Source organism: Formica exsecta, unplaced genomic scaffold (assembly GCF_003651465.1).
Source record: "Formica exsecta isolate Colony F162 unplaced genomic scaffold, ASM365146v1 scaffold228, whole genome shotgun sequence".
NCBI classification, from domain to species: Eukaryota; Metazoa; Arthropoda; class Insecta; order Hymenoptera; family Formicidae; genus Formica; species Formica exsecta.
The window spans coordinates 76,174-88,843 of record NW_021849573.1 but is presented as its reverse complement, the minus strand read 5'-3'; the positions used below and the strand labels follow the sequence as shown (position 1 = coordinate 88,843).

The 12,670-nt window shown below is 37.0% G+C and overlaps 1 protein-coding gene across 2 annotated transcripts in view; it reads left to right on the top strand.

Moving 5' to 3' along the window:
* The first annotated feature begins 3,135 nt into the window (after nt 1–3,135).
* LOC115235595 overlaps nt 3,136–12,670 on the top strand; it is a 65,420-nt gene continuing 55,885 nt past the window's right edge. The window contains exons 1-2 of one of the 2 annotated variants that reach the window (XM_029807491.1): nt 3,136–4,995; nt 9,965–10,177. In XM_029807491.1, coding sequence (XP_029663351.1) covers nt 10,150–10,177 — 28 coding nt within the window. In that variant the 5' untranslated portion in view covers nt 3,136–4,995; nt 9,965–10,149. The remainder of the gene's footprint in view (nt 4,996–9,964; nt 10,178–12,670) is intronic. The other variant, XM_029807492.1, reaches the window with a different exon arrangement.

The following is a 12,670-nucleotide window of genomic DNA, read 5'->3' as shown; positions in this document are numbered from 1 at the left end:
GCTCCGGCGAACGCGCGCTAGGATGTGTGGGTTCGAAGCACGGGGGTGCTGGCGGCGGTGGTGGAGGTGGAAGTGGTGGCGGCGGCTGCTGCTCTCGGAAGAGGTGGCCGCGCCGCCAAGATGCGCGGGGGTTGGAAAAACGACAGGGAAAGCCCGTAGCGGGCTACCGGTTACTACGCGGACGCATGCCCGCTGATAGCTCAGTGGAGCGCGCGACTTCGTGCCGTAAGCACACTTCCTGCGAGTGGATCTCTCTCTTCTCTCTGTCTATCTCGCACACACACAAACACACACACACACGTTCCCTCCCTCTCTCTCTCTTTCTCTCTCTCTCTCTCTCTCTCTCTCTCTCTCTCTCTCTTTCTGTCTTGCCGTGCGTATGTGTATGTAAGTGTAGGTGTGCGTGCGCGCGTTTCTTTCTCGCTTCGCTTCGTCTCTCCTCTGCTGTCTGTCTCCATCTCGGTCTCGCTCGTCGCCGCGAGAATGGCAGGCCCGTCCGCTGGCGAATAAAATCGGTGGTGGGCGATATGGCGGAGGGGATGGTGATAATCGCGAAAGAAAGGGGGTAAGAGGGAACGCGGGGGAAATTTTCGTGCATTTTGCCGCGATACCGGTGTACGGAATAGCGAGGCGAAGGGCATAGACTGCGAGTGATAAGGGGGTTGTGAGAGAAAAATTGCTGGTGATTAATATTTAGAGTGGGATTTAAAAGTTGAGGGAACGCGCGCGGAAAAGCAGGATGGGAGAGAGAGATAATATCTGATAGAAGATGGAGGCAGAGAGAGAGAGAGAAAGAAGGAGAGAGAGAGAGAGAGAGAGATAGAAAGAGAGAAAAAGAGAGAGTGAGCATCAATAATATCTGAAAGATCGGAGTAGCTCGAGCGAAATCTTGAGATGTAACAGTCTGTGTTTTCTCCCAGATATGGAGCGAGGTGCAAATATCTTATAAGGTGCAACGTGAAAAATTCTGTTTCGTTAAAAAAAAAAAAATTAAAATGGAAGAGAAAAGCTTCTTGTGCGAATCGTGAAGATAGCGAATATCGTCGAAAAGAAATCAAGGTGGTACAGAATAGAAAGCAAAGAGAAAATCAGACTCCCGTTTCTTCGCGTGATCTAGAAGAAAGAATCTACGACGTAACATTAACCACGATACAATAATGGTAAATGAAGATAAAAATATAAAGAAGAAGAGAAAAGAATTACATTGATTTAAATTATGAATTAATATAAATATAAATCATATAAATTATAATATATTGAGATGGAGTAGAGAAAACAAGAGAAAAGAATGAAAATATCATCAACTAGATTTCAATCTTCTTTGCCATAAAGAGATATTAAGAATACTTTAAATAATTTTGTTTTTTCTTCTTTCGCGTTTCTATAAGAAAATGATTGAGAAAGATTACAGAAGTCAGGATTACGCGGATCTCTTTCAGAGAGAGAAAATCGTAGGTATTATTCTCGTCTAACGCGTGCGTAATATTTCGTTTTATCCGTCGTTTTACTGTATTCACGTTGATAGTATCCGTGATCGCGTATCTCGCAAATCCGTAACATGTACCGTAGCCGTGATAATCTATACAAATGGCTATATTGTAAAACAATCCAATCGCGGGTGTTCACGCCTTTACACATCCGCCGATCTTTCACTCTTTTGACACCCCCATTTTCATCCGCCGAAACACGCGCGAATATACGTTTATTTCCAACAACCGACAGCCGGAATTGATAGAAAGCCCTCGCCAGCTGTTCGTTATGCAGAAACCATGACGGTTGCCTTTCCCAACTTTTCTACGGCCTGACGTCGAAGCATGAAATTTTCACGCCGCGTATTTCCGTTCCACTCGAATAAAAAAGACCACTCGCGATTCTATAATAATTTCGCTATTATGTTGCGAGGCAAAATTTAATCTTCAAGCAAGCATATATTCTTCATTCTTAAGACATCTTTATTTTACAGAATGTGCATATTATATTCGAGAGAATATCAATTGCTGGCATAATCCAGTAACTAGCTCCACCAGTTATATTTACGGAGAGAAATGTTTATCTTATAGACAATCGGACTCTCTCTAAATGCCGAGTGTGTACCTCACGGATATGATAATGCGGGATATACGGTGTATAATCGAAGATATACACCGTCGAAAGGGAGCGTAGTGGGAATTTGAATAGCTACGAGGTATTTCTACGAGGTGCTATACTCGGTGACTTACACACTCGCTTAAGTATTCCATTGTGCAGCGGAGTTCTGCACGCGATGCCCCGCATAGAGCAGCGGGCGCTTCCAAAAATACACGTTTCGTTTCGGCGTTTCGCGCACGTCGATATGCAAACGCATCAGTAATTCATGGGCCGTGGCTCGTTTCGAGAGTTTGCAGCAATAAAGAGAAGGAAACTAGAGAATTTATTAGAAATTTCCGGTTTGTAATAGGCGAAATTCCTCGGAGTGCTCTTCAATGCTGTCGAATAATGAAACATTCTTCGGAGAGATCGATATGCACGTACTTATCACTTTTTTCTCTCCTACCTTATTTCTTCTTTCCCGATGTATGTGATTGCTTATTTTATCGCTCTGCCTTTCTTTCCTCCGCGAGTCGAGTTTTAATTGTTTAAGCATTTTTTTTTCCAGCGATTATATGTCGCTCAAAAAAGTGATAAAAGAATGAATTTTTCGGCAAAAAAAATAGATTATTGCGATCTTTTCTCTCGTTTTCTATCTGTTACTCTGTAAACAAGGATGATGAAAAAGTATTGAGTGAAAATGGAGTGTTCGGCAAGCAAGGCGTGAACCATAAAGTGATTTCCAAGTGACAAGTATTGAGTGCGATCAAACGGCGAGATTCTGCTTTCAGCTCCGGTTCTACTTCCTTCAGTTTGGCTCGCTCCGAGAGTATTGATATTTCGCTGCAAGCGCTCAAAGACTCGAAGTTAACTGGCGTAGAAAGTATGAGAAACACGTACCTGTCCCCGACAAAGGATGCGTGCAGGAGCTGATTTTCGGACTCGTTCAAGTCGCACGTCGAGTATAAGCGGAAGGAAGATAATCAACGGAGACTGACAAACACGCGAAGAATGGAAGCATGATTCTGGTAACGCGGGTCATTCGAGAGAATATCAATTGCTGGCATAATCCAGTAACTAGCTCCACCAGTTATATTTACGGAGAGAAATGTTTATCTTATAGACAATCGGACTCTCTCTAAATGCCGAGTGTGTACCTCACGGATATGATAATGCGGGATATACGGTGTATAATCAAAGATATACACCGTCGAAAGGGAGCGTAGTGGGAATTTGAATAGCTACGAGGTATTTCTACGAGGTGCTATACTCGGTGACTTACACACTCGCTTAAGTATTCCATTGTGCAGCGGAGTTCTGCACGCGATGCCCCGCATAGAGCAGCGGGCGCTTCCAAAAATACACGTTTCGTTTCGGCGTTTCGCGCACGTCGATATGCAAACGCATCAGTAATTCATGGGCCGTGGCTCGTTTCGAGAGTTTGCAGCAATAAAGAGAAGGAAACTAGAGAATTTATTAGAAATTTCCGGTTTGTAATAGGCGAAATTCCTCGGAGTGCTCTTCAATGCTGTCGAATAATGAAACATTCTTCGGAGAGATCGATATGCACGTACTTATCACTTTTTTCTCTCCTACCTTATTTCTTCTTTCCCGATGTATGTGATTGCTTATTTTATCGCTCTGCCTTTCTTTCCTCCGCGAGTCGAGTTTTAATTGTTTAAGCATTTTTTTTTCCAGCGATTATATGTCGCTCAAAAAAGTGATAAAAGAATGAATTTTTCGGCAAAAAAAATAGATTATTGCGATCTTTTCTCTCGTTTTCTATCTGTTACTCTGTAAACAAGGATGATGAAAAAGTATTGAGTGAAAATGGAGTGTTCGGCAAGCAAGGCGTGAACCATAAAGTGATTTCCAAGTGACAAGTATTGAGTGCGATCAAACGGCGAGATTCTGCTTTCAGCTCCGGTTCTACTTCCTTCAGTTTGGCTCGCTCCGAGAGTATTGATATTTCGCTGCAAGCGCTCAAAGACTCGAAGTTAACTGGCGTAGAAAGTATGAGAAACACGTACCTGTCCCCGACAAAGGATGCGTGCAGGAGCTGATTTTCGGACTCGTTCAAGTCGCACGTCGAGTATAAGCGGAAGGAAGATAATCAACGGAGACTGACAAACACGCGAAGAATGGAAGCATGATTCTGGTAACGCGGGTCCGGCGAATTCGACGAAGAGCCAGAAGAAGAGCGTCCTGAGACCGAGGAGAAACTGGGTGGCATGACGAGAGATTGCGGGGATACGGATACCCGCGAGGACGGCGGGGTCGGCGAGGCTCGAATCTGTTGACTCAACCGTCTCCAGCAGGGCAAGATCCCGGCATGCGTCCGGTCGAGCCAAACGCGACGTACTTCCGTTTAAGTTTACGCATTATACGAGAGATTCCGTTTTCGACGAAGAAAATTATTGCGAAAGCGCTAACTATGTCATCCGCGGAGCATAAGTGTCCCCGGCGAGACACGACTCGAGAGAAAACACGTACCTTTCGCTGATGTCGTCGCAGGAGGTGATTTCAAGTCAGCATCCATCCCCGATATCTTTTGTGGCATGTATGTGACCCCAACGACGTGGAAAGAGATTTCCGGCAGCAGAGCCTCGAAAAGACCCGGTACCGAGGGTGGTACAAGCCTGTGCCCCTGGTACGGTACCGTTTCCTGAAGGACGAGGCCGGGTGGTCGCGTGTGCGCGAGTGTGTGTGTTCATCCGAAAGAGAAGAAAAAAGAAAAAAAAAACACGGGGAAACTCAAAGGTATCTTTCGTGCGGTGATACCCGCGACTGAGTACCTCTTCGAATCGCTCGAGTTGTCCACCTTTCGTGCCAGGTGCTTGCGTGCAAGACCATCTGTGCGAATCGGTATCAGAAGATACCGTCGAACGATGAGACAATCTGGCGGAGCATCCTGAGGAATAGCAAAAGGTATGTTAATCAAGTTAAAAATTTTTAAGAAAACATAATGATGTATCTGCAAATAGTCTCTAATAATTATCTGCATAATGAATGTTATTTAATTAAATTAATTAAATCAAAATTAAAATTTGTTTTTGCTAAAAGAATATAAACGAGTATATTTTCTTTGATAAAAAAATTAATGAATAATTTGAGGTTACATAGAACGCTCTTTGTCTATAAATTTACTTTCAGATACCAAAGTATTATAAGCGTTATGAACATTATGTATGAGCAATTATACTTTAGTGCTTTCACATTATCATATCTAAGACTTTTTATTTAGTAAAAAAATATTATCATGTGAAATAAAAGGGAGAGAAATAGATGTCTAGTAACTGATAATGATTAAATATAAAATTTTCGAAGAGATCTTTCAATTTTTTAGAACAAAAGATTCGTTCACAATAAATACTATAATACGTCGCGCACAATTCTATCTTGCAACAGTTCTTAGGATTTTTCCTTCAATGGAGCTCCGGCTCATTTTTATCCAATAACCGTGCAATAAGCTCATATTCGGAGATACCTAGTCTCCAAGATGTTTTAAAATAAATGTTTTTATCTCTCATTATATATATAAAGACAATGGAAAACATTAACAAACGGCAATATTTTCTCAATCCAGATACAACAAAAAGCTCATGAAATTAATAGCTATCTCGCGTTTTACGTTACGTATTCCTATGATATTGTATATCCCTTTTTAAATAAAACTTTTTAACGTTTATATTTAAAAGTAAATAGATATTGCGCAGTCTGTTTTTAAAATTTATTGAAAACAGATTATTGGGATTTATCGCGGGCGGTAAAGAATTTATTGGTTAAAAAGATTTAATATATAGGCATATGCACACTGACGAAATATGAATTCACGTTTTTCTTTTATTATCTATGCAAAAATGATTGACATATGGGATTCTATTATACCAGTCGAGAATCTTTTCGATATGTGTAACAGAAATATATAATTATTCTAATAATTTTAAAACGCCCTGATAATAATTAATATTTAGTATTTATCAAGATTTCTCGTAAATGATATAATTTAATATAATGACATAAATCGTATCATCATTTGAGAGAAAATGATATGATAATGTACTCTCCGGGAAGACAGATGATAGTCATTTGGTGGGACCATCCTCTCGGTATCCTCTTACGCCTAGCCCTATATGAACATTCTTGATACCCTTTGCAAAATTTATTAAGAAAAGTCTGATGCGTAAAATGTGCCTCGGATAGTAATATCTTAGTTATTAGTAATTGAATCGGCATGAAATATGTGTGAAATTGTATCAGTTTCAACAAAGAAAGGTCGAAAAAGGAAATCACATAGGAAAACGAGAATAAAGAATATAATCATACATATATATGTGATTATATGATGTTAAAATAACAAAGGAATATTCTGATATTTTTCAGAATATTCTTTTATAGAAGATACATTAATTGTAAGAGAAATGATATTTTAACAGATTTAAGCACATCAATTACAAGCTTAACATTGAAAGTTAAAAGATTTTAAAGAATCAAGACTTTTTTGACAAATAAATAGTTTTATTCTTCGATTAAATTTAATTGAACAGAAATTTCATTTATATTCAATTTTTGAAATATTTAATATTAAAAATTTGCTCATTTTCCACAAAGTTTTCATTAAAGAAATTGATTTTAAACTTATTTTCAAATTGACCAAATAATTTATTTATTTTACTTCCTTTTTTCCTTTCCAATCTTTTATATTTTATCGTCAAATGGAATGATTGCGAAAAAGTTATTTATCGGATAAAACGCTTTTTAAGATCATCGTTGGCACAAGATTGAAAGGCGATTTCTAAAGAGTTTTACGCGACAGAATCCACACTTTGCATCGCTTCTTTATCATACACTTTATCACCGACATACGAAGCCATAATCGGACTTTAATATTTGTAACATTGAATTACCGTGATTGCACCATCATCGTCATCTCCTTCTCACTGTGAATATGTGAATATACATTCAAATATCAATTCGCAATACCTTCGGAGTTACGCGTCTGTTTTATTAAACTCTGCTGGTGCATAGGAATGCACAGCACGTAGTTTACATACATTTTCTTGTATAGCGATCGTTGCAGCGATATCACGGAAAATGAAGAATCTCGAGAAAAAGTTACATACCGAGACTAATAACGAATAACAGAGAACCGACGTTACTTTTCAATCCGTTAACACACATGGACAATAAAAATTTTAATTATTCATTGTAGTTATTTATTTAAACCAATCTTACAATAGTGGTTACTCAAATATAAAGACATGGCAGTTGAAAATTAATGTTTCAGCGAGAAATACTAAACGCGGTGATACGGAGATATTACATGTCACCTAGATTCATTTTATATTCAAGATCTTGGTTCTCTTTTTAACATCCCAGACAGTATAAAAAAAAAACCAAAAGACATCTTGAAGAAGTCTAAAGCGTGATAAGACGTCTTCAATTCGTTTTTTCAAACGTCCTTTAGGGACATGTGTTGTCTGGGGATGTCATCATTTTCGTTCGTGAAATTACGAGCGAACGTTAATCCGACATAAATGGAACGTTCATCTGACATAACTTATAACGAAATATTGAATGCACAGATGGGAAAATTTGTGAATCGCATGCTGCTATTTTTCTATGACGCGTCAATCGATCGTATCTCCCAGAGCGGGGAGTACCCGCGAAATTGAAATGGCCGCGGAAGATCGCTGATCGAGAAGGGCGGGGGAGGAATGCAATTTCTGCCGCGACACGAAAATTTTCGATGCCATTTCTGCCGTGCCTGGTATATTCGAGCTTACTGAGCCATCGCGCCTATTTCGCTGAATTAAGTTTTTATATTCCGCATTAGTGTTTTAAATAAAGAAAAAAAGATGAGGTTCTAATCATATTGACGAGCAATCGCATATTCAACATTTATGAAAAATACAACACAATCCAACTTTATTTTATTATTATATATTGTGCATCTTATATAAATTCGTATTCTTTCCAATTTATAATATTTGAAGTTTTAGCTCTAATATAGCATATACGAAAATTATAGTATTTTATATATAGAGTATCCATATAAAATATATACGATATACGCGGATAGAGCCGTACAAGGAGAACACAAGCCGAATATAATGTCTTTTGACAGAATCGCTTTCCTAAATCATGAATCCTAAATCATGTTATAGTTTCGTGAACGCACTCATTGTCAGAGATAACCATTTAACAATTGTACTGTATAATAACTGTAATAATAGACAATAACAGCATGTTTGCCACTCTGTAACTTTGGTTAAACTTTGATGCAGCAACATGTGTGCTGCATTATATCTGTGAGCATGTAATCTCTAATAATGTTACTAATCCACGATATTTCTATCAATAGAAAGTAATGCTCGCCGCTTGCAGGAATATATTTATAATTTTATAACGATTTATTCATTCTTTTTAACGGAGCGCATATTTGCTTCAATAATTTATTTTCTAGAAAAATATTATTAAAAAATTGCATTAATTTGTATGAGAATAGAAAGTTTTTTTTTATATATTGCACAACAGTTATATGCAATAAATTTATTAATATTCTCTCATATAATCATGAATATTAATCATGTGCATACATATATATTTTCTGTGTGTATATGTTGTGTCAGAAAAAATACACGTTATTATTCTTAAAAATATTAAATCTAGTTTTTCAATTAAAATATTGGCAATTATTTTCGTTGAATATAAAAAAATATTTAAATATATCAATCTGTATGCAACAAATATTTCCTTTCTCTTCCTTTGTAAAAAAAAAAGAAACTCAGAACTAAGATGCGAGCCGAGCATATTGTGGCCATTTTACTTCTGCTTGTAGTAAAAAGTTGATTCTAACTTCATAAGCGAACAAGAAATTGTCATTACAGGGTTTAACGCTTCAAGCACTAGTGAAACTTTTGTTCTCGGTCGCGGTAAAAAACCTTTTCACGTTAAGCCCGGCAACGCTATTGTAGATGTCGAACTCTCTCTCTTAAAGTTTGATAAAATAAAATGAGTGGTAACCTACTTTATGTTTACTAAGTAGATAAAATCTCACGTAAGCAAATCATCTTTATATTGTAATTAAAGAAACCTGCTTCTTATCTCCAATCGGAGAAACTTTCTCAGTGATGCTGAGCTTCTTCGCATATAAAATGACATCAAAAACACGATATAATTTGGATAATTTTTACTTAGTTAAAGAAAAAAATATTTTATCTAATTTTCAAATTTTCTAATTGAGATTTAACCGAATAATGTCGCATTTTTTTATGTCATTTCATTTGCAAATTTCTTATTAATCGAATAAAATTACATTCAAAAATATAAAAAATATAAAAATTTTATAAATGTTTTTATATATTTTATAAATGCACTCTGTTAAACACTATTTTTGCTCTGAACTATTTATGCTTATATAAATTTATATATAATAGCTTTTAATGTGCATCAGTGCGCACTAGTGCATCCAACTGAATCTATAAATTAAAAACGACAAACTATCCGATCTCGTTAAAGTGACTTTTTTTTATTTCATAGAAAATATATAATTGGATTCGAGTAAATTATCAAATGTGAAATGTCACTGTAAGAAACCATTCATAAAACAATCGATGTAACATTCGCGAGGTTTCATCTGACCGTAGGCAAACAATGGTTCACTCGGGCGTACGAAGGTAGTTATAGTTATCAGACAATCAATCACATTGTCCATTTTTATATACAGACGACTATTAGAAAAGGACATTTCGAAAAGGCGGAATAGTCGTCAAACCTAAAAATAACTGTTATTCGTGTTTCATATTAAGTAATCCATTACAATATCAATCGATAAACATACTTGGCTACACTTACGTTTAGAGAGGAAAAGGAATGCTCTGTTGTGTGTCTTTAGATCATACAAACGTCGGTTGTTGGACGATGACGGACTGGCCGTCGTCGCGGTGGAGATGACTACCAGGTTAGTGGCTCGTCCCGAAGACGACGACGACGACGACGAGGTCCACGAAGAGGAACGAGACTCGGTTGTGAGCTATCACTGCCACTGATAGAGCTGGCATCCCGTCGCAGCTCACATCGATGCCGACCGTCATATCCACGAAACGAGGTACGATCGAAATACCTCGTTACTTCTGTTACAGAATAGTGAGTCTTCTGCGCACATATAAATCGTCTGCAGAGACTTGTCTTCCCATATATCTTCTCGAAAAATGATAAAAAAGAGCGCCAAGTTTAGGTCCGTTAAATCAATTATATAAAATTCGTCTCTCGTGAAAAATGATGTATAAAAATAATGAGACAGCAGAAATTAAATCGTTATTACATTATTGAGCACGCTGTAGAAAAAGAATTTTCAGCGAACCGTAATAATTTTAGATAGAATTTGGAACTGCTTATCTCAAAATCTACATTAAAATAGAATTTGAAATTGCTTATTGCGAAGTCTACATTAGATATCGAAACACGCTACTTGCTGAAAAAGTTTTTTAATTAGAGATATAGAGGAAGATATGTATGTAGAGAGCGTGCATATACAAGATAAAATCGTTGGAATATTGACGTAGTAAGTATGTTACTAGAACGATATTGGCCGATCCGTTATCTTCCATCGCTCTGTTCCCGATTCCATTTTGCGGCTAACATAGCTAATGTAACAAAAGAAGGTCTTTCGTCATTGTGTACGCACTATATTTGATCATATGGTTTGAACGATAATCACCTATTTGCACGCGCACTGAAAAGCTAAATGCACGTTCGTGAATTAAAAGGAGAATTTTATAATACATATTAGATTTAAAATAGATACGTTAATAAACATTTATCACGAAACATTGCGAAAATATATATCCACAGGTCTTACAATATAACGAGAAATCCGCGAGTTTATTCGCTCGAAAGTTCTCTTTGTTGAACAGATAGAAACCGCAGATAGTAAAATCCGATGCACAAGTGAAACGTCGGTGCTTTTACATCTGAATAAACGTCGACGTTACTTACACTTTGTGCCAAAATAATTTGACACTCATGCTTATCGTTTTTTCCTGCCAAAATTTAATGGGTCGCAATAGAAGGGGAGAGATGCTCGGTTTTTATTGGAAAGCTATCAGAAAGTGTTTTTATTTACCACGATTCTAAAAGAGATAATCTCTGATAATCATCAAAAATATATTTTTTTTCTATTAATTAAGCATTTAAGCATAACACGAAAGAGAACGAAATTTCATATTATAAATCATTTTATCATATATTGTATCCCTCATAATTCTTTAATTAATATCACCCCTTTCCCTTTTTTTACTTATAACCGATTATCTTAAAAAACTTGGAATGATATTTTACTACATGTAGTATGTCAGTTTTTTTGAAATTCACTTGATATAAGTCGAATCATCTACTCGAAGAAACGATCTGTCTCGATTTTGTCAACTGGAAAGGGATAGATCGCAATATTGTCAGCGCAAATATCGGAGAACGTGGAAAGAAGGAAGGCGGATGACTAGAGATCAACGTCGAGGCGGAGATATTTAGGACTCATTGTTCTTCTAATGGTTGCCATGCATATTGACTCGATAGATGTGCCTGCGGCTTCCACTAACCGCCATTTGTTCCCTTTCGCCTTTATTCACCGCGGCTGTTCTCGTAGGAAAGTGTCCAGCACGATCCCTTAACGCTGCTTTATCCTCGCTCCGACGCGATCTTCTCTTGAACTTTGATATTTATATTTTCTTGCTGCTGTTACTTACTGCAATAATTGACACGGATATACAGTAATAATGACTCTGATGCGTATCTACCGACGATTATCGCGATCATAAATTCTCTCATAAGAATCGAGTCATCGAATAAGACTTGACAAGAGAGAGAAGGGGAGATAGTATCGATCGGAGAAATTTTTTTTATCAATTTCGCAAGCGATCTAAAGCGTGCTCTTGTTTCTTCAGGCTATTCTCTCACTCAAAAAAATGTCTTGCTGATATAGGTAGATTTCTAGGTGTCACAACAAAACTTTATCGCTATTTTTTGTATCTGTTAGAATATTGTCTGTTACATATAGAATTTATAGCAGCAATATTCTAATAATATCTTCTAGAAAATTTAGGTCCCATTGCCAAATGTTAATCACTGCATTGGATAAATATGAGTTTCGATACTACAGCTAAACGATCTTTGTGAGAAATATAATTGCCAATTATAACTGCAGCATCGAAAAATTGAGAAAAATTGTTTAAAAGAGCTAGATAGATTGAGCGCGTTATACAAATATGTTAGACGTGAGGATTATATATTCATTTGTTTCTTGCCGCTAATCTTTTCTGTATACCACAGCCAAACTTTATAACAAGTATGATTGGCCTTAACATGGATAGGCGCCACAGAAAAACATTCTTTCTAAATTTCACAAACAGTTCAGATATAAATTCTGTCTCTGTCACTTAGATTGATTAAATGCGAAACATATGCGATATCACAGTATTTGCTAATCATTTATGTACCTCAGTTAATTTTGCGCACCAAGAAAATTTTTGCTGTAGTTGCAATACCACTTTTTTGAGTGCTGAAGACTGATCTTATCTGATCAGTTATCGCGCGAATACATTTC